Source organism: Salpingoeca rosetta (assembly GCF_000188695.1).
Source record: "Salpingoeca rosetta unplaced genomic scaffold supercont1.4, whole genome shotgun sequence".
In the NCBI taxonomy this organism is placed as follows: Eukaryota; class Choanoflagellata; order Craspedida; family Salpingoecidae; genus Salpingoeca; species Salpingoeca rosetta.
This window is the reverse complement of record NW_004754930.1, coordinates 169,234-189,233: the sequence shown is the minus strand read 5'-3', so window position 1 is coordinate 189,233 and position 20,000 is coordinate 169,234. Positions and strand designations below refer to the sequence as shown.

The window sequence follows — 20,000 nt, the reverse complement described above, 5'->3', positions numbered from 1 at the left end:
GGACAGTGGATGCAAGAACGCGCACCACACACACACGCACACACACGCACCACACACGGTCCTGAGACAAGTCGTGCACTCTCGTATCACACGTGCACATCACTTGTCGTTGCTCTCCAAACTCACCGCGACGCGGTAGATCTTGTACAGGGCGGGCATGCGGTCATCTCCGCCGGCACTTCCCATATCACGGCTGTGTTCAGCAGCGACAAGCACGCCAAAACACCGTCAAACCAGCGGCCGCCACAAGCAAGCGAAGCCAATACCCACGAACACACACATTCACACACACACACACACACACACACACACACACACACACACACACACACACACACACACACACTGAGCCAGTGCGATCGTCCTTCCACACCTCATCTTCTTCTCGTCTTGTCTCTTGTTTGGCGGAAGTCCTGAAGATTTGTGGGTGTGGTGGATATTTTTCTTTCGTGTGACGCCACCTCGCGCAAAAATGATGCAGGCGTGCTGTTGTGGAGGACGAGGCGTCATGCGCCCCTTTCTGACGATGACCAGCACCACCAACACCATGCACAGGTGGGCTGGTGCGGCAGCAGCCCTCATGGCACGCCAACAGCCGGTGAACCTCGCCGCCACTTTGTCCGCTACTGCAGTGCGCCAATGCGCGCGCTTTCAGCATGGCTCTGCGATGCCGGAGCCGGATCAACACCAAGAAGCCACAGATGGGCAACGCCATTCGCAGAAGGAAGGACCAGCACACCAAACTCAACAAGAGCAGTCCCGTGTGTCGTCGGTGCTTACGGATTTGTTCGGCCGCCAGCACAGCTATTTGCGCATCAGCCTCACAGAGCGCTGCAACCTCCGATGTGAGTTCAGCAGCGTTGCGGGTCTCTTTGTGTTGCTCTTTGTTGCTATTCGTGTGCTCCTGATCGCAGCACCTTGCTGGTCTTTCGCACTTTCTAATCGAGATGCATTGCATGTGTGTGTGTGTATTTTGTGTTTTGTGAATTGCTTGCGTGTCTGTGTCTGCGTCTGTCTGTCTGTGTATGTGTCAATGTATTTTGTTGTATGTGTGTGTGTCTGTGTCTGTGTCTATGTGTTGTGTATTATGTGCGTTTCGTGTTGAGCAGGCCAGTACTGCATGCCTGAGGAAGGCGTGCAGCTGTCACCAAAGGACGAGCTGCTCACCTTTGATGAGCTGGTGCGATTGGCCCGCATCTTCGCTTCAAACGGCGTCAGCAAGATCCGACTCACAGGTGGAGAGCCCCTCCTGTATCCCCAGCTCTCCGACCTCATTCGTACGTTTCCTTAGGCTGCGATTTGCCCGTGGGACATGTCTGCACACCCTGTACACACGCGTCTATGTGCATGCGTGTGTGCATGTGTGTATGCGTATGTGTGGGGTGCATGTGTATGCGTATGTGTGGGGGTGCGTGTGTGTGCGTATGTGTGGGCTGCATGTGTACGCAAATGAGTGTTCCTTTTGAGTTCATAATCACATATAATCACATACTCACACACGCACGCGCACAGGGGAGTTCCGAGGCATGCCAGGCATTGAGAGTGTTGGCATCACAACCAATGGCTTGACGCTGGCACGCAAGCTGGATGCCCTGAAGGATGCCGGCCTCACCCATTTGAACGTCAGCCTCGACACCTTCCACGAGCACAAGTTCAACATCATCTCCAGACGCAGAGGTTTGCGCGTGGGGTTGTTTGTTTGCTTGTTTGTTTGTTTGTTTGTTTGTTTGTTTGTTTGTTTGTTTGTTTGTTTGTGTGTTTGTGTGTGTGTGTGTTGCATGTATGACGTGCACAGCCGCAGCGGTGCCATTGCATGTTCACAATGCCCATTGTTGATATTCCCCCGCCCCGGGCGCCAGGGCTGGACCGGGTGTTCCGTGGGATTGATGCGGCCATTGATGCTGGCTTGACCCCAAAAATCAACGTCGTGCTGACCCGCAACGTCAACGATGATGAGCTGCTCGACTTTGTCGAGTGGACGCGCGAGAAGCCGGTTGATGTTCGCTTCATCGAATACATGCCCTTTGATGGTCAGTCAAATTGTTCGCGTGTGTGCGTGTGTGTGTAGTGTGTCTGTGTCTCTGTGTCTGCGCATGTGTGCGCGCATGTGTTTGTGTCTGCGTATGAGTACGTGTGCTCTTCGAGATGCATACACGTTGACTGTTCGCCCATTTGCGTTTGCTTCCCTCCTTTACATACTCCCTCGTGGTTTCCCCGCTCCCACTCACTCGACATACACGCTTGCGCTGACCATCTTGCCTGCAGGCAACCGATGGAACATGGACCGGTTTGTGTCGTACAAAGAGATGCTGGAGAGGATTGAGCAGCGGTTCACCCTCACTCGCCTCTCAGATCATCCCAATGACACGTCAAAGGTGTGCGTGTGTTGTGTGCATGTGGGTGTGTGTGCATGTGTGTGTGTGTGCATGTGTGTGTGTGTGTGACTGTCTGCTGTTTCACCGTCGTCAGTCTCACCACCACCGCCGCCGCCACCACCACCGCCACCATTGTCGCTGCCAGGCGTGGTGGGTGCCCGGCCATGCGGGACGAATTGGTTTCATTACATCCATGAGCGAGCACTTTTGTGGCTCCTGTAATCGCCTGCGCATCACTGCAAACGGCCAATTGAAGGTCCGGCGCTGTCTTGTTTACTTATTTGATTGATTGCGTGTTTGGTTGATTCATTGCTTGTTTGCTCATTTGCTTGTTTGCTCATTCATCCACTCATCCACTCGTGCGTGTGTTCATCTGTCCACCCTGTGTGTGCGTGCTCTCGGCTGCGCTTCGTGCTGTACATGCTTGTTGTTCCTCGTTGTACGCTGTGGCGTGTACATGCCACCCCTTCCCACACTTCCCTCCCCACACTCCCTCCCCACACTCCCTCCCCACACTCCCGCTCACCCACACACACACCCCCACACACACACACACACGCACTTCCCCGCATACGCCATGTACACGCGTCTGCAGGTGTGCCTATTTGGCAGTACGGAGGTTGATCTCAAGCACGCGCTGCGGCGGAGCGAGAACGACGAGGAGACGATTCGTGAGATCGACGCGGCTGTGAAGCGGAAGAAGAAGCAGCATGCAGGCATGTTTGAGTTGGCAAAGAGGAAAAATCGGCCCATGATCCTTATTGGCGGCTGACGCTGTTGCGCTTCTCTTCCCAGTAGCTTGCTCTGCTTCACTAATGTGAGTATGCTGTGCCGTGTCGTGTTTCATGTTTCAACCACGCTGAGTGGTGCTGTGGCTTCGCGATCGATCTCTTGCCCACCTCTCCTCTGTCTCCTCCCGCCTCTCCTCTCCACTTGTTGTCTTTGGTGTCGACTTCCTTCGCTGACCACTACCCCTTTTCTTCGATCCCTCCCTCCCCCCGACACCCCCGCCCCCTTCTTGTTGCTTCAAACCGTCTTGTACAGGTGTATACTGCCCTTACCAGGCCACGCCAACCCGTTTCTCACTGTGGTGTCTCCTTGCTTGCATTCCCCCCCCCCCGCCCTCACTGTGCAGAATCGACCCATCCTACTTCTGCTCGGCCGTTACCGTCATTGTCGTCGTCGTCGTCGTTACCGTCCCCACTCGTGTCTTCTTGCGTCTCGCCCCTCGTTCGTCGTGCCACCACGCCCTCGTCGCCTTCATCTGCAACTCGTGTTTCCTCCTCCTCCTCCTCCTCCACCGTGGACGAGGCTGGCGACACCATCGCGGGTGTGGGCATGCCGCTGTATCGTTTGCTGCCACCGGCGTCTTCGTTTCTCCTTTTCTCGTCACCTGCACCCCTGCAAGACCAGCCACACAGGCCACGGCATGCGTTGTCGGTGCACTCTTCCGCTACCACCACCACCTCCTCCTCCTCCTCCTCCTCCTCCTCCTCGTCTGCAGCAGCTTGCCCAGCACCGCTTCCCTCGTCTCTGCCGACACCGTCAACATCGACGCTGCCACTTGCCCGTTCATCGCTGTCCCCGTTCCGACTGCAGTGTCGCGCCAAGTCCACGCTTACACACGTGGACGAGGGCGGCCGTGCTCGCATGGTGGATGTTGGGATGAAACATCCGCAACGCAGGACCGCGATTGCGTCATCCCGTGTCCGTGTATCGCAGGGCGTGGCAGACGTGTTGCTGTCCTCCGACGGTGCAGTTGCCAAGGGCAACGTGTTGCAAATCGCACACTTTGCCGGCATCTGTGGCGCCAAGCACACGGCCACGCTCATCCCGCTCTGCCACAACATTCCCATCGACGCAGTCGACATGCGTGTTGTGCTGTCGGAATCTGGCCGTGAGGTCGTCGTGCTCGCACGCGCACGCACGACAGGTGTGACGGGCGTGGAGATGGAGGCCATGACCGCTGTGAGCGTTGCTGCGCTCACCGTGTACGACATGGTGAAGGCCATTGACAAGAGCGTGTGCATTGCAGAGACACGCCTGCTTCTCAAGAGTGGCGGGAAATCGGGTCTGTTCATCGCCTGTGACAGCAGCAGTTATGATGATGATGATGATGATGGTGGTGGTGGTGGTGGTGGTGGTGGTGGTGCACGTGACAAGTTTCGATTCCTTCCAGCTGAGGTGCCGGCTGAGTGGCTTGGGGACTTGTAAATGACTGACACATGTGTGGTTGTTGTATGTCTGTGTGATTGCTCTTGCTGACTCTCTTTTCCTTTGGCATTTCTCCTTTGCTTTGTGTGAGTAAACAGGCCTGGTGTGTGTGTAGAACTTGTGAGCAGCACGCCGGTCACAATAAACACTTGTGGCAATGATTGTGTTGCATGAAGGATGGTGTGTTTTCTGTCTCGCTCTTCTCAGGCGCGAGGTGTTGGTGGTGCACGCGACTCCCAGCTGTCCTCACATCTCCATCCCATGATTTAATGTCGAACAATTCCGCTATCTTCGTCTTTTTTTTTTTTTTTTTAACTTGGTTCTCGTCTGCCTGTCTGCTGGGAATCGCCCGGGGGGTGGGGGTGGGGGTGTTGGTCTTCGTGCTTTTGCACCACACGTTCTACGCCTTGCGTCAAGCCTTTGACTCGCTGGCCACGGAAACGTTTCAAGTTGAAAAGAGGCAATGGTACCCGCCCACCATCTTTCCCCTCTCTCTCTCTTTTTTGTTTCTGCTTCTCCTCGTGTGGTCCAACACTGCAACATGCTGCTACCTTGCTACATCACCAGGTGCGAACGACCACAGCCTCCTCTTCCCCCGTGACCTGGTATATATGACGAGCCATGGCATCCGAGACAACCATTCTCCAACACTCGCGTATACATGCGCAATTCCTTTGTTTGTGTGGTGTTGTGTATTGATGCCAAATTCACACCACGCGCGATTGCATTCGCAAAGCGTCCGGCGTTGAAGACGAAATAATTCATCCAGGGGCGCGGGCCGACAGCAACGCGTGGAACAAAGCAAAGGGGAGGGGTTGTTGTCGCTGTTGCTTGAAAACTAACGCGGCACGCATGCATGACACGACGACACGACATGCCCCCATCAGAAGCTGTAGGAGCAGAAGCCGCCATCGACCGAAAGGGTCTGGCCCGTGATATACGAGGACGCGGGCATGCACAGGAAGACGACGGGCGCGGCAACCTCGTGCACCTCGCCAACCCTGCACCAAGCACAACAACAAGAGCGACAGGCACGGCATAACGCGTGAATGTATTGCGTGTGTGCGTGCATGTGTGTGTATTGTGTGTGTGTGTGTGTGTGTGTGTGCAACGTGCATGCGTGTGTGTGTGTGTGTGTGTGTCTGTGTGTGTGTGCAACGTGCATGCGTGTGTGCGGCAACCAGACCTGCGCATCGGCGTGCGGGAGACGACTTCGTCGAGATAGTCCTTGTTGCTGAGTACGCCCTCCACCAGCGGCGTGCGAATGTACCTGTGCGGCCGCATACCAGCGCATGTGAGCACAGAATTAAAAACAGAGGCAGGGCAATAAGTAAGCTGACATGGCCTGCACACGCCAGCACAGCAACGACAACAGAAACAACACAAGCCACCACAGAATCACCACCAGGAGCAGCGCGATTGAAACCCACCAGGGGGCGACGCAGTTGACGCGAATGCGGTCCGCTGCCCATTCGCACGCCCAGTTGCGTGTGGCCTGTAAACGCAAACATTAATACCGGTGAGCGCACCAGCAGCAGCAAAGGCAACAGCAACAGTACAGCTGCCGCAAGCCCTCGTCTGCCCCACACCGCCTGCACAACAGGCACACACACACACACACACACACACACACACACACACACACACACACACACACACACACACACACAGCACCTGTTCCATGGCGGCCTTAGTCATGGCGTACGGCACACCGCTGCGGATACCGGTGTGGCCGGCGACACTGCCAACGAGCACGACAGACGCAGAGCCGGAGCGCTTCAAGTGCCCGTGCAGGCGACTGAATTGGAAGGGGGGGGGGGGGTGGGCGAAGAAGGAGGTGTGGGCTGAGGGCGTGAATGTCGTTGCACAAGACGCTGGTGCAAGAGCAGTGACACAGACGCACACAGGCACGCACGCAGGCACACACACAGACACACACAGGCACGCACGCACACACACAGACACACACAGGCACGCACGCAGGCACACACACACACACACACACACACACACACACACACACACACACACACACAGAGCACTAGCCTCTGGAGTCACCAACCGTGTGAGGTGAAAGAAGGACATCATGTTGGTGTTGACGATGGACGACACCTCCTCCTCCGTGTACTCGGTCGTGGGCTTGCGGATGTTGAATCCGGCGTTGTTGATGAGAATGTCGAGCGATTGTCCGATGTTCTGGTTCACAAACGCCACGACACGCTCCCGCCCCTCGCTGGTGGACACATCAGCCGTGCAGCCAACGGCAGTGCCAGCACCGTGCTCCTTGATGATCTGCGAGACCTTTGCCTCCACATCGCTCTCCGTACGGGCAACGATGACAACGCGGCAACCGAGACGTGCGAGCTCGTCGGCCACGCTGCTGCCAATGCCCTTTGTCGCCCCCGTGACGAGTGCCGTCTTGCCAGACAGCGACCACCTGTTGCACGAGAGACAAGGTGGGCGGGCGTGGGGAACAAGGTGGGAGGGTTGTTCGAGTGGATTGTACGGGTGAACACGGCACACACACACACACACACACACACACACACACACAGACAGCAGGCACCTATAAACGCACGTCCACCAGAGCCACACATCTCCTCAGTACAAACACCAGCAGCGCACCTGGCAGCAGCTGGCATGTGTGTGCCCACAATCTCGCGCAGGTGGCGCTGGAAGCGCGGGCAGCGGTACAGATCAGCCGTGCTCTCGGCGGGAGATTTGAATTCAAGACCAAGCACCGTCTTCGCCTTGGTGCAGTCCGCAACAATCCCCCGCTGGTCCGCAGACTCGGGCTCAACCTGTACATTCGCGTGCAGGTGTCAATGATGTTGTGTTGCGCGCGCGCGTGTGCGTGTTGCGTGTGTGCGTGTGTGCGTGTGTGTGTGCGTGTGCGTGTGTGTGTTGCGCGTGTGTGCATGAGCGGACGAGTTTAGCACCAGAAGCCTTGTCAACACTGTACTCGCAACCAGCGCAGAAGACCACCGTCTACTGTCCACTGCCCCTCCCCCCCCATCCGTGTCGTTACCTTCTCTGGGAGGAGGCGGCTGAACTCTGGCGGGAGGGCGTGGCGGGCATCGCGCACAAGATGCGACCACCGCTCCGTCCCGGCCACCAGAAGGAACCTGACACGTGGCATGGTGGGTCGCGTGCGTATAAAAATATATATTGTGTGTGTGTATTTGCGGAGGAGGGGCGGGGGATGAGAAGTTGAAGTTCGTCGTTATCGGCTTGAAGGATTGCGCGCAGATTCTTCGCCAACAACTTGAAGAAACCGTGCCCAAGACACACACACACACACACACACACACACACACACACACACACACACACACACACACACACACACACACACACACACCTACCTGCCCTTTGCCTCTTTGTTCTCGTAGGCGAGGATGTGGGCAAGAGCAACATCCCGCACGTCAACAAATGTCATGAAGCCGCTAGGGATGACGGGCTTGCGACCATTGAACATGTCCAGCAGGAACTGCACGTGGGAGTGGAAGGAAAGGAAGGAAGGGAGGCGGGTGGAGGCAACCAAGGACATGCATACGGTAAGTAATCGCCAGGCAGGCTCGTATGAACACATAGACACACAGACACACACACACACACAGGCAGACACGCAGGCAGACACACACACACACACACAGATACAGAGGCACACAGACAGACAGACAGCAGACACACACACAGACAGACACACACAAACACATACACACACACATCAACTGTACCTCGTTGCTGGTGTTCATGGTGGGCTGATACATCGGACCGATGATGAGGGTGGGGTTCATGACGACCAGCCGCATGTCGGGGCACTCCTCCTCAACAAACTTCCAGGCAGCGCGCTCCGCCAGGAGCTTGGAGACGCGGTACATAATCTTGCGCTCGCGGAGCCAGGCCTCATCCGACCAGTCCTCCTCCGTGAACACGTGGTCCTTTGGCGTGTCCTTTGCAAAGACGGTTGCGGTGGAGCTGGTGACAATGACCTCCTTGATGTTGTTGGCCTTGGCGGCGCGCAGCACGGCCAGCGTACCCTGCACTGCGGGCTCCACCAAGACGTGCTCGTCGTTGGTCATGTGGAAGAAGGGGCTCGCCGTGTGGAACACCACGTCGCACCCTGACACCGCCTTTGCAATAGACTCTTCATCCAGCAGGTTTGCCTGCACCAGCTCCAACCTGTGCGGGTTGAGGGTGACAGTGAACGAGAGGGTGGTGTGACAAAGCAGGTACGCACAACGGACGCATACACGCACACGGGCAGACGGGCAGACGGGCAGAGGGTTCAGAGAGGAGTGCAGGCACACACTGTACACCGTGACACACACAAACACACACACTGTCACAACACAAACACAAACACAAACACACACACACACACACACACACACACACACACAGACAAACACACATGCACACACACACGCAAACACTCCTTCATTCACACACAATAGCCACACCTCACGACTCACTTGTCACTGTTGGGCAAGCTCCGCAAGTGGTCTGTCTTGATGGGGTTGTGCACGTCGCGAACCGTTGCGCGTACATTGTAGCCCCTCTCCAGAAGCATGGCGACCACGTGAGCACCAAGGTACCCACTTCCGCCAGTCACAAGCGCCAGCACCATTGTCTTGTCTTGTTGTGTTTGTGTGTATTGGGTGTCGTGTTGTGTTCGGTGGTTTGGAGGGAGGAAAGAGAATTAATTGCACAACACACACAACACAGCCACACACAGACACACACCACAGACGCAGAGGATGTTGTCTGGGGTTGTTGGGTTTGCACGGGAGACGCTGACGGACTGGCGTGTGTCATGGCGCATGGCGACGCTCGTGTTCGCAGCGGAGATTGCGCTGCTCTGGGCCATCATCCACTTTGTCTCATGTGAGTGGAATGTTGCCAGTGTGCAGTGATGCCTCGTGTGGGTGTGATCCTGACATTGACTGGAACGCTCCCTCACCACACACACACACACACACACACACACACACACACACACACACACACACACACACACACACACACACACACACACACGCAATGAACAGATACGGAGATTGACTGGAAGGCGTATATGGATGAGGTGGAAGGCTTCTTGAATGGCACACACGACTACACCCAGCTCAAGGGAGACACGGGCCCACTTGTGTAAGTTTGCACACCCAAGATGCAGACGCAGACGCAGGTGGAGGTGGGGGTGAAGATGGAGAGGGGAGAGCTGAAGCAAGATCGAGAGACTGAGAGACCGAGCGGTGCTCACACAACATGCCTCCACTCACTCACTGACACACACACACACACACACACACACACACACACACACACACACACACACACACACACACACACACACTCACACTCACACACACCAACTCACACGCACATACACACACACAGATACCCTGCTGGGTTTGTGTACATCTTTGCAGGGTTATACCATGTGACAGGACAAGGAGCTGATATCCTGCTGGCACAATACATCTTTGCTGGCGTCTACCTGGCCTTCCTCGCGCTTGTCATGTACCTCTACATTGCAACGAAGGTATGACCAGCTCCATAATCAGCACATCATGATGGTTGCGAACGACTCGTCCTTGTCGTTGCCATGACCACCACCTGCACCTTCATTGCTCGCACTGTACCGTGCATCCGCTCATCTATCGTCGTGCTTGTGTTTGAAAACCCCACCACGCGTCCTTGCGGCAGCAACCGCCGTACCTGCTGGCAGTCATCGCGCTGACGGCGTTCCGGGTGCACTCCATCTTCGTGCTTCGCCTCTTCAACGATCCGGTCGCCATGCTCTTCTTCTATGCCGCCTGCGCGCTCTTCGTCAAGTACAAGTGGACGGCCGGCTGCGTCCTTTTCAGGTAAGCAAGCTGCGGCCGCGATTCTGACGACTCTTCTCGTTCACACACACACATCCTTCCATGCATGTGCACAACTACACACACGCTCACACACCCGTGTTCATCTACATCACCTCCCTCGCCCCCCACCTTCTTGGCTGCAGTCTTGCTGTGTCCATCAAGATGAACGTGCTGCTGTTTGCGCCGGGCCTGCTTCTGCTTCTTCTTCTCCACTGCGGCTTCGCCGGCGCATTCTGGCGAATCGCTCTCTGCGGCCTCATTCAGTGTGTGTGTGTGTGTGTGTGTGTGTGTGTGTGTGTGTGTGTGTGTGTGTGTGTGTGTGTGTGTGTGTGTGTGTGTGTGTGTGTGCGTGCGTGTGTGTGTGTTCATTTTGTAGGCCTTCTGTGCAGCAAGCACCCGCCCCGCTCCCAGAATCACACAATTGCCCCCCCCCCCCTCTTACATCACGGCATCATCACCAAAATGACACACCGCATGTGCAGGTTGCGCTTGCCGTCCCGTTTCTGCTGGAGAACCCGATCGGATACATTGTCCGCTCCTTCAACCTTGGCCGCCAGTTCATGTACGTGTGGACGGTCAACTGGCGCTTTCTTCCGGAAGAAACGTTTCTGGACCGACGATTTCACGCAGGGCTCCTCCTCCTGCACATTGCTCTCCTGTCCGCTCTTGCGTACAAGTGGTCAAGGTCAGTTGTGCTCAGTGCTCGCCACATATTGGCGCACGAGGTGGTGGCGGTGGTGGTTGCGTGTGTATGCGTGTGCTTTGTTTGGATTAGCGTGCTGTGTGCTGTGCATGCTCTTTCATGCATTTTCATGTGTGGCGCTTACACATTCACACACACACACACATTCACACACACACACATTCACACACACTGAACACGCACACTGAACACACATTCACCCCCCCCCCCCACACACACATTCACACCCACATTCACACACACACACACACACACACACACACACACACACACACACACACACACACACACACACACTCACACACATTCACTCACACACACACATATCCCCCCGCCCAAAACACTCAAACAGACGGTTCAGTGTACGTGACTTTGGGCGGTGCCGGTTCGATGCACGAGGCATCCTGCTGACGCTGTTCGCCTCCAATCTCGTTGGGATGGCTGTTGCCCGCAGCTTGCACTACCAATTTTACATCTGGTACTATCACTCCATCGCCTGGCTTCTCTGGAACTCAAAGCTGCCATTCCTACTCAGGTCGTGTGCGTGTGCGTGTATGCATGCGCGTGTGTATGTACGTCTGTGCTTGTGCGTGTGCAGGTATGCACGAACGTGTACGGGTATGTGTATGTATTTTGTCTCTTGTGCATTTCTGGTTGTGTGCGTTGCTCACACTCATTTGATCTCTGCCCCCCCCCCCCCTCACACGCATACACACCGCGCAACAACTCCCCTTTCATCATCGCTTTAGGTGTGCTGTTCTCGTGGGGATTGAGTTTGCCTGGAACACCTATCCGTCCACAGACATCAGCTCAGCTGTTCTGCACGTGTGCCATTTCATCATGATCATTGCTGTGTTCACTGCAACCACACCGACACCACACAAGATCAAGTCTGCATAGCTGCACATGTTCATGTTTCGATAGGCAGAATGTATGTGTCACATCACATCATGTCACCTGCAAAGCTTGGATCCTTCTAGCGGTGACTGAGAACGGAAATGAAGACCGTACACACACACCAACACGTCTCAAAGCAGACAACACCAAAGCATCGGCTGAACAACCTCGCAGCCACCAGCCAAGCAAGGGCACATCACTGAAACAACGGAGAAATGAAAAGCAAACACAGAATAATAACAGTGGAACGTAAAGGAAAGCAAATAACATCAGGCCCGGCAAGAGCCACGCCTTGAATGCGCTCCACCCTCACACCATCACCACTATCAAAAGCCGCAGCACTGTCGTCCAAGCGTGTGAATAACAACTGCAAGCAAGCAACCACTGCTGGTTGTAAATGCCAGCTCAAGCCACCTTCGACCAAACACCTGGCTGCTCAGCCAAGGAGGTGGTTGAGGTAGTGGATGCCTGGCTCGTCCACCTTGTCCGAAACGCCCTTGGGCTGCGGCATCTGGCGCATGCTGCGTCGCTTCTTCTGGCGGATGGACGGAATCAGCTGTTCCAACGTGGCGGACATTCTGTCCAGTCCCGCCTCCAATTGTACTTGAAGCTCTAAATGCTCCTCCGAGATGAGCCGGCGGTGAACCTCCACGCCTGCGCGCATGTGCTCCAGCAGTTTCTCAAACAAATCAGACAGTTTCTGCAACCAAACACCGCGCGGGGGGGGGGGGGAAATAAATGAAGTTGAAGAGGTGAGATGCCGGAGTGATGGAAGGGCAGCAGGAGGAAAGGCGTAGGTACGTGTGTATGTATGTATGTGTGTGTATGTATGTGTGTGTACGTGTGTGTGTGCATGTGTGTATGTGTGTGTGTGCGTGCGCGTATGTGTGTGTATGTGTGTGCATATAGGCGCGGGTGTTTGTGCGCATGCTTGTGAAGATGTGATGGCGACCAGCACCTGCATGTGTGCCACCCCATGCTCGTGCACAAGCAACGCACTCCACATACTCTGATGTCGCGCTTTGGGAATTGGTCCTTCTTGCCAAGAAACTCGGCTGCGTACTGCATCGGCCCCGCATTCACCTGAAACACACAACCACACGCACACACATGAAGACACACAATCACACACTCCTTTGTTACATTCGCTTGCGCACAGAATAACCATGACCCACAAGTGTCGCTCACAACATCAACCGCCATCAGCCAACGGCCACCAGGCAACTGCCACCAGCCAAGCACATGGCCGCACCTGGGAGGTGAGGGTGCCCTGAAGTTGGAGCTGCAGCATCACGAGGTTCGGGATGGATGCCTCGACAATTTCCTCAATCTTGAGCAGTTTCTTCGTCATCTCATCAATGGCAACGCGGATTGGGCTCAGCTCGATGATTGTGTGCGGCTGCTGCACTTCAAGCCTGCAAGCAAACGAAAATAATAATCAAAGCATGATGGGAAGATGGGAGGGTTGGCGAATGTTATGATGATGCAGATGCAGATTATTCTTGAACACAGGTGGCTGCAAAAACATATTTCAAGACACACACACACACACACACACACACACAGACACATACAGACACACACACACACACACACACACATGTGCGGACATGCATAGAGACGGCACCTCTTGCGGAGGGCGGGGAAGAAGGCCGAGTTGGCGAGGGTGAGAATGGTCTTGCGTTTGCACTGCTCCGTCACAGATTCGCTGCGCGCTTTTCCAGATGCTGTAAACGGCGTCTCGTAAATAAAACGCTGCAATTTGTAGTTGCGGTGGAAATGAAACGCGCGTTCTGCCAGCTCCTCCTCATCAAAATACGGCTCCACGTGTGTGATCTGCAGATAGGCCTTGCTTGCATCAAGCGTGCTTGCGTCCACGTCATTTGAGTCCGTGATCATCTCAAGCGCTGCCTTGCCGGCAAGATGCTTTGTGTAGAGCGACTTGAGACGAATGGAGACTGTTGCGAGCGGCGTGATGTTCGGCTCCTTGTAAATAAACTCCTTGCCGTCCATAGTCTCAAACGCAGCGCCAAAGAACTTGACGCGGTAATACGTCGCAAAGTGACGCATGCGGTTCCTATTGCATTCAGTGCGTGCGTGTGTGTGTGTGTGCATGTGTGTGTGTTGAAGGTGGGGTTGCATATGCGTGAGTGACGGAAGGCAAGACAGACACACACACACAGACACACACACACACACACAGACATGTACACGCGTGGTGCACACGCAGGGCAGACCAGAAAGCACAAAAAAGGGCGGTGCTCGACTCAGGCGGGAGTTGACATCACGCATGGTTACACACTTGTTTGCCTGGAGAATGTGTTCGTAGCACTCGTGCAGATCGCTGTGCGCTTCGGAGAGCAGCGTGTACCGATTCTGCTCCTCAAATCGCGGTGTGATCAGGTTGTACAGTTTGCTGAAGAGTAACACGGACCATCCCACATGCACGTGTTCACGAAGGCGAGACGTCAGTACGATGTCCAGCGGCAATAAGACCAGCACAACGCACAGAAGCACGCTTCTTGAACGTTGAGTGACACATCTAAATATAACGACATACTAGCCCCTACTAGAGATATACCTACAAGATGCTATCAATAGGCCCCCGGCACAGTGACTGTCGCTGGACAACACACACACACACACACGCACCGACGAGTTCGTAGTATTCTGCGCGCTTGAAACAGGAGATGGCGACGCGAAACCATGTGCACCAATCTGTGGCAGCAGCGAGCAGTTGTGCATGCACATGTGCGTGTGCGTGTGCGTGTGCGTGTGATGTGAGGTGTATGATGAGCAACAAACACACGTTCGCTGAATGAGCGTGTGATTGTGCGTGCGCTGTGCATACTGACAACAACAACCTCCCACTGCCGCCGCCACCGCCACCACCACTACCATCCTTTCTGCCATCTCGCCACCACTCACCTCGCGTGGTGAAGAGAGGAGACGTGAGACTCTTTGCTTGCTCAACAGCAAGCGCATCCAGTCGCTCCATGTTGATGTTTGGCGAAATCGCTTCAAAGTCCTTCAAACCTGCAGTGGATGCAGGATAAAAGGAATTGAGATGACGCTGGAAAAAAAAACGGCTGGGGCAGAGCAGTGATTGCACTGGCGTGTGTTGCACCTTGTGTGTGTGTGTGCGCGCGCGTGTGTGTGTGTGCGTGTATGTGTGCGCGCGCGTGCATGTGTGCGCGTGTGTGCTTCATGGTGTAACAACATGTCGTACACACACATACACATACACACACATGCACACACACACACAAGAGCAAGAAACGCACATGCACACAAAACGAAGGAAACGTTGCGAGCGGAGGGACGTACGGTATGGGGAGTTTGGATCTCTTACAGCGAGGACCTGGGCGGTGATGGCGGCGCCGTGCACAACACACATGCCCGCCTCAACCCAGCACTTGCTCTCGGCCTGGTTGCTTGCCATCCTGTCACGTGTACCACACAAGCCAATGTGGGTGTGTATGTGTATGTGTATGTGTGTGTGTGTTGGCACATGCGTGAGTGTAGACATACGCGTGTGTTGCGTGTGCGTGCATGGCACGAAACCATCGATTGGCACAGCAATTGTGGATGCAGTGTGATGCAGGCACAACCCCGACTGTGCGTTGTCGTACTTTTCCAGCCACGTGAGGCGAAGGTCTGGTGATGTGGAGTAGGAGTTGGCAACGTCCCACTGATTGCAACGACAACACGTGTGTACAAAGCAGGGGCAAGGTGCGTGGTTGTTGTGGTTGTGAGCAAATACCAATGGTCAATGGTCAAGATGAAGGCTGACAGAAGCAGAGGAACACATCAGGCCAAGCGCACCAGCAGCTCCATGTACAACCGGCACACGATCACGTTCCAGGCGTCATGTTGCAGCATTGTCACACCTGTAGATCAACAAGCGTTTCGGGATCGCTCTTGTACTGTTGGAATTTGGATGTGTTCACGAGCACCGTCCTCACACGTCGCATCAGCCCTTCAACCTGATATGGTGCAAAGGAAGGTCAGCAACGATCAGTTAGAAATTCAAATACAGGAGTACACACGCGTGGCAACGCAAGCGTAACCACTGATGGATAGATACGCACCAAGATGGACGTAGACGAGCACGCACACACAGGTACACACACGCACACGACACGTACACACACATGCACACAACACACATGCACAACACACACACACACACACACACACACACACACACACACACGTGCGACCGCACCTCGCTGGAGAAACCGGGCTGGCTGCGCGCAGCGTTTGCCTGCGCCAATTCAGCGACTTTGTCAATTGCCGTCTGCAACCGCTTGTCCGCGCTCTGGTGGGAGGGGAAGGGAAAGTGATGTGGAAAAGATGGTGTTGGTGGTACTTACCAGCCACAAGCCAAGACGCACAATTGCACTGCCTCCAACTTCCATACTTGCACACACACACACACACACACACACACACACACACACACACACACCTCTGTGAGAGTGCCTGCGATCTTGGACACGGAGACGAGGACGTCTTGCGTCATGCGCGAAATGTTCTGCTTGAGGAGAAAATAGAGCAGAACGGCACTGTACTTTTGCAAGCGGGGCAGGGAGCTGCTGCACGCACGCAGCGCCTGTGGTGTCACGTCACGTCACGTCAAGTCCACGGGTGGAGCGTGGATGATAGTGTCAAACGCGCGTGAGAGAGAGAGAGAGTGTGTGTGTGTGTGTTTGTGGGGGGGGGACGGAAAGCGGGGAGAATGTGCACACAATGCAATGTTCACAGTGCAAATCTTGACAGTGCAACGTGCAAAATGCACTCTTCAAAGTGGAGCCAGACACTACGCGAGGACTACTCACCGTGTGGCAGAGCTCTTGGTTGTAGTCGACTTGTGGGTTGAAGAGGACAGTTGGGTAGGTCTCTGCAAACGCTTTGATGGATGCAAACACGTGTGGCACGATGTTGTCGCTGGGCTCCTTTCGCAGGAGTTCAAGCAGAATGCCAAACGAGTCCTGCGCAACGTAGTTCATGCCGTCTTGCTCCTCAATCGTGTCCGGAAAGTCTGAACAGGGCGTGCACATGATGATGGCGATACAGCAGTGATTGCGGCAGAGGTGAGGCAATGATTGCGACAACCGCACATGCGTGAGCTCCACGGAGTCCACACATGCACATTTGTACAGGTACAGGTGGGCATACAGACAGACAGACAGACAGACAGACGGACAGACAGACAGACAAACGGACAGACACCCACACACACACACACACACACACACACACACACACAAGCACCCCCCCCCACACACACACAAGCATACGCGGAGGCACGTGCCCACAAGAAGATGATATTGTGTTCACCTTGGAGGATGAGTTCGAGCATCTCAAGGACGACGAATGCGCTCTCCATGGCGAAGTGGCCGGCATGCAGCACCGCCTTGTCAATCTGCACACGTTCACACACGTAAACATATTTGTCCGTCAAATGAAATAGAACACGCAGCAGCGAAACATCCACGCCACACGGCAGGTACTGTTCGTGTACATCCACTCAAAACACTAGCAACAACATTCAACAAAACCCTCACCATCAACCGTACGACATCGTCACCACCGTCATCAACAAGCGCCATCCACACGGCACGACACAACACAGTACAACACAACACAAGACAACACAAGACAACACAAGACAGCACAGTACAATACAACACAACAACACAAAACCAGCACGAGCAATCGGGCACCTTCTGCGGGGAGAGTGCGCCCTGGAGTGCAGAGGAAGAGCCGACGGTGGAGAGGCGGAATCGAGTCGTTGACGACTGCTCTTCAAGCGGCGGCACAGGCGACGTCCCACTCCGCTCAATGCTGGAGATAAAAGAGGGGGTGGCGATGGGAGAGGTGGGAGGTTGGATGGCAGCGGTGTTGTACGGGAGCCAACAGGACAGCAGCAAGCAGGAGAACCGAGCCATTCACCTTCAACACACACGCACGCACACATACAACACTCGTACGTCTTCTTGCGGGGTGTGCCGAGGTGGGACCCGTTTGGTGTGGAGGCAGAGAGTGATTGACGATCAACAACGCTGCGTGTGCGTGTTCGCCAATCGATCAGACCGCTGGCAGAGCTTCCTTTCCGCTTCACCGTTGTGTATCCTTCCTCAATGATCCTGGGATGATAGGGCGCAATCAATGAGCACAGTGCGTGCACACGTGCGACACACACACACACACATGCAAGACAGCAAAGATGTTGATGAGCACATGGCAAGGCAGCATAACCATACAAACCTGCGCGCAGTGTCATGCAGAGAGACAACAAGCGATGTCATGATGTCACAACAACTTAAACAACAACAACAACAACTTAAACAATAACAACAACAACTTAAACAACAACAACAACAACAACAACAACAACAACAACAACAACAACAACAACAACAACAACAACTTCAACAACAACAACAACAACAACTTCAACAACAACAACTTCAACAACAACTTCAACAACAACAACAACTTCAACAACAACAACAACGACAACAACAACAACAACACCACCACCACCACCACCAGCCATTGCGCCACCATGCATACTTGATTGCGTGCTGGTGGGTAATTGGGGCGTCCATCATGGCCGCCACAATCTCCTTGCGCCCCTTGAAGTGGAACGTGTCAATGGCATGACGCAACACGTCAAAGAACGAGCGCGAAAACGCCGTGCGGTGGTAGTAGATGATGAGCTGTGGGTCGTAGTTCTTCAGCACAAACAGGAAACACGCAAGCAGGTCCCGCGTTGCGTCGTGGCTTAGATGCAGCGGCGACCGCGGCTCGGCTGGGCGGTGAACACAGCATGACATACATGGCGTGTGAGTTGAAGTGTGTGTGTGTGGTGGGTGGGTGAAACGAAGTGAGTGTGAGCGTGTGTACGTGTAGATGTGGTTGAGGTGTGGTGGTGGTTGTGGAGCTGTGCTCGCGATGTGAGGCCTATTCAACAGCATGCATGGAAGTGCTCCGTGCAACAGGTGTTCAAATAATTCCATGCACACCTGACACCAACAGCATTATCAGCATCAGCATCAGCATCACCACCACCACCCTAATTGCCTCCCCCCCCCCCAACCGCCGCCATCACATCGTACCTGTGCTTGACGTTGTGAGGTACTGGCTGTGTGCAGTGACCATGTGCACGACAGGAAAGTACAGCATGGCCACGCGTTCGCGCGCTGCTCGCGACGATGCCGTCAGCTGCCGGTCGTGGCGCATCAGCACATTCCGCAGCGTCGCAATCGCACGCTGGCGCAGACTGAAATGCACAGGGGGGGGGGTGCGGCAGGTTTGTGGATGTGATGCATGAGTGGCAGGATTGTGTCGTATGGCTCAAAGGATGCATCGTCACGTGTACATATGCGCCACGGACTCACGACACGCGACACACACGACCCACACGAATACAATCTCTCACTCTCTCACACACCAACACATGTCTACAATCTCACACACTAACACACAGTGCATACTTTCGATCTGGGTGGTCAAGCATGGAGGTGACGTTGCTGAGGAGCACCCACGCCGGGTAGTGGCGGCGCTTGAAGGTGTGATCACACGCAGACACGCACTCATCAAGCGTCTCTGGCGACAGCGGCAAGTTGAGCGACACAAACTGCGAGTAACTGCAGATGATGCGGATGTAATCAAACTTGCACGCAACCTACAGCAGCGACAACAGGAGCGTGAGGTTGAGGATTGAGCGATGGCAGCCAGCGTTGTGTGATGATGGTGACGATGGTGATGATGGTAAAGCTCTCGCTCCCCGATGTGCCGAATTCACTCGACATGTCCATGCACACATGCACAACACACACACAGATGCACACAGAAACACACACACACACACACACACACACACACACACACACACACACACACACACACACACACACACACACACGA

At 54.8% G+C, this 20,000-nt stretch overlaps 6 protein-coding genes across 6 annotated transcripts in view; 3 read left to right on the top strand and 3 right to left on the bottom strand.

The window, feature by feature from the left end:
- Positions 1–414, bottom strand: part of PTSG_01110 (zinc finger protein) — a 2,130-nt gene extending 1,716 nt beyond the window's left edge. The window contains exons 1-2 of the mRNA XM_004997023.1: positions 374–414; positions 127–193 (exon numbers count right to left, since the gene is read on the bottom strand). Coding sequence (XP_004997080.1) covers positions 127–193; positions 374–378 — 72 coding nt within the window. The 5' untranslated portion in view covers positions 379–414. The remainder of the gene's footprint in view (positions 1–126; positions 194–373) is intronic.
- Positions 415–547: 133 nt separating this feature from the next.
- PTSG_01109 (molybdenum cofactor synthesis 1) lies at positions 548–3,147 on the top strand (the record flags this gene model as incomplete). The annotated part of the gene is made up of 7 exons (XM_004997022.1): positions 548–845; positions 1,110–1,277; positions 1,513–1,677; positions 1,860–2,030; positions 2,266–2,375; positions 2,521–2,631; positions 2,971–3,147. The coding sequence occupies 7 exons, from the start codon at positions 548–550 to the stop codon at positions 3,145–3,147; spliced, it is 1,200 nt and encodes a 399-aa protein (XP_004997079.1).
- Positions 3,148–3,168: 21 nt separating this feature from the next.
- Positions 3,169–4,859, top strand: PTSG_01108 (molybdenum cofactor synthesis 1; the record flags this gene model as incomplete). The annotated part of the gene is made up of 3 exons (XM_004997021.1): positions 3,169–3,192; positions 3,420–4,559; positions 4,797–4,859. Exons 2-3 carry the CDS (start codon positions 3,714–3,716, stop codon positions 4,857–4,859), a joined length of 909 nt encoding a protein of 302 aa, XP_004997078.1. The 5' UTR covers positions 3,169–3,192; positions 3,420–3,713.
- A 410-nt stretch (positions 4,860–5,269) lies between these two features.
- On the bottom strand, positions 5,270–9,299 carry PTSG_01107 (cinnamyl-alcohol dehydrogenase family/CAD family). The gene is made up of 10 exons (XM_004997020.1): positions 9,068–9,299; positions 8,330–8,774; positions 7,955–8,079; positions 7,618–7,714; positions 7,215–7,390; positions 6,652–7,026; positions 6,264–6,387; positions 6,020–6,084; positions 5,776–5,859; positions 5,270–5,590 (listed from the first exon to the last, which is right to left on the bottom strand). Exons 1-10 carry the CDS (start codon positions 9,220–9,222, stop codon positions 5,473–5,475), a joined length of 1,764 nt encoding a protein of 587 aa, XP_004997077.1. The 5' UTR covers positions 9,223–9,299; the 3' UTR covers positions 5,270–5,472.
- A 53-nt stretch (positions 9,300–9,352) lies between these two features.
- PTSG_01106 (alpha-1,3-mannosyltransferase ALG3) lies at positions 9,353–12,065 on the top strand (the record flags this gene model as incomplete). The annotated part of the gene is made up of 8 exons (XM_004997019.1): positions 9,353–9,479; positions 9,644–9,743; positions 9,993–10,137; positions 10,302–10,462; positions 10,606–10,729; positions 10,945–11,209; positions 11,565–11,703; positions 11,915–12,065. 8 exons carry the CDS (start codon positions 9,353–9,355, stop codon positions 12,063–12,065), a joined length of 1,212 nt encoding a protein of 403 aa, XP_004997076.1.
- Positions 12,066–12,498: 433 nt separating this feature from the next.
- Positions 12,499–20,000, bottom strand: part of PTSG_01105 (uncharacterized protein) — a gene marked incomplete at its 3' end in the record, with an annotated part of 13,860 nt that continues 6,358 nt past the window's right edge. The window contains exons 14-32 of the mRNA XM_004997018.1: positions 19,568–19,758; positions 19,190–19,353; positions 18,645–18,882; positions 18,059–18,214; positions 17,792–17,912; positions 17,406–17,490; positions 16,904–17,106; positions 16,534–16,677; positions 16,291–16,383; positions 15,953–16,048; positions 15,695–15,753; positions 15,390–15,505; positions 14,991–15,098; positions 14,711–14,780; positions 14,365–14,478; positions 13,659–14,139; positions 13,315–13,443; positions 13,071–13,145; positions 12,499–12,762 (exon numbers count right to left, since the gene is read on the bottom strand). Coding sequence (XP_004997075.1) covers positions 12,499–12,762; positions 13,071–13,145; positions 13,315–13,443; positions 13,659–14,139; positions 14,365–14,478; positions 14,711–14,780; positions 14,991–15,098; positions 15,390–15,505; positions 15,695–15,753; positions 15,953–16,048; positions 16,291–16,383; positions 16,534–16,677; positions 16,904–17,106; positions 17,406–17,490; positions 17,792–17,912; positions 18,059–18,214; positions 18,645–18,882; positions 19,190–19,353; positions 19,568–19,758 — 2,907 coding nt within the window. The remainder of the gene's footprint in view (positions 12,763–13,070; positions 13,146–13,314; positions 13,444–13,658; positions 14,140–14,364; positions 14,479–14,710; positions 14,781–14,990; positions 15,099–15,389; positions 15,506–15,694; positions 15,754–15,952; positions 16,049–16,290; positions 16,384–16,533; positions 16,678–16,903; positions 17,107–17,405; positions 17,491–17,791; positions 17,913–18,058; positions 18,215–18,644; positions 18,883–19,189; positions 19,354–19,567; positions 19,759–20,000) is intronic.

What these genes read in the sequence shown, in the direction of transcription:
- PTSG_01107 (XM_004997020.1), bottom strand. Translation starts at nt 9,222, where the DNA reads ATGGTGCTGGCGCTTGTGACTGGCGGAAGTGGGTACCTTGGTGCTCAC. An exon ending in AGCTTGCCCAACAGTGACAA is followed by an intron (nt 8,775 to 9,067) that starts GTGAGTCGTGAG and finishes CAACCCGCACAG; the next exon opens with GTTGGAGCTGGTGCAGGCAA. An exon ending in GCCGCCTCCTCCCAGAGAAG is followed by an intron (nt 7,391 to 7,617) that starts GTAACGACACGG and finishes GCGAATGTACAG; the next exon opens with GTTGAGCCCGAGTCTGCGGA.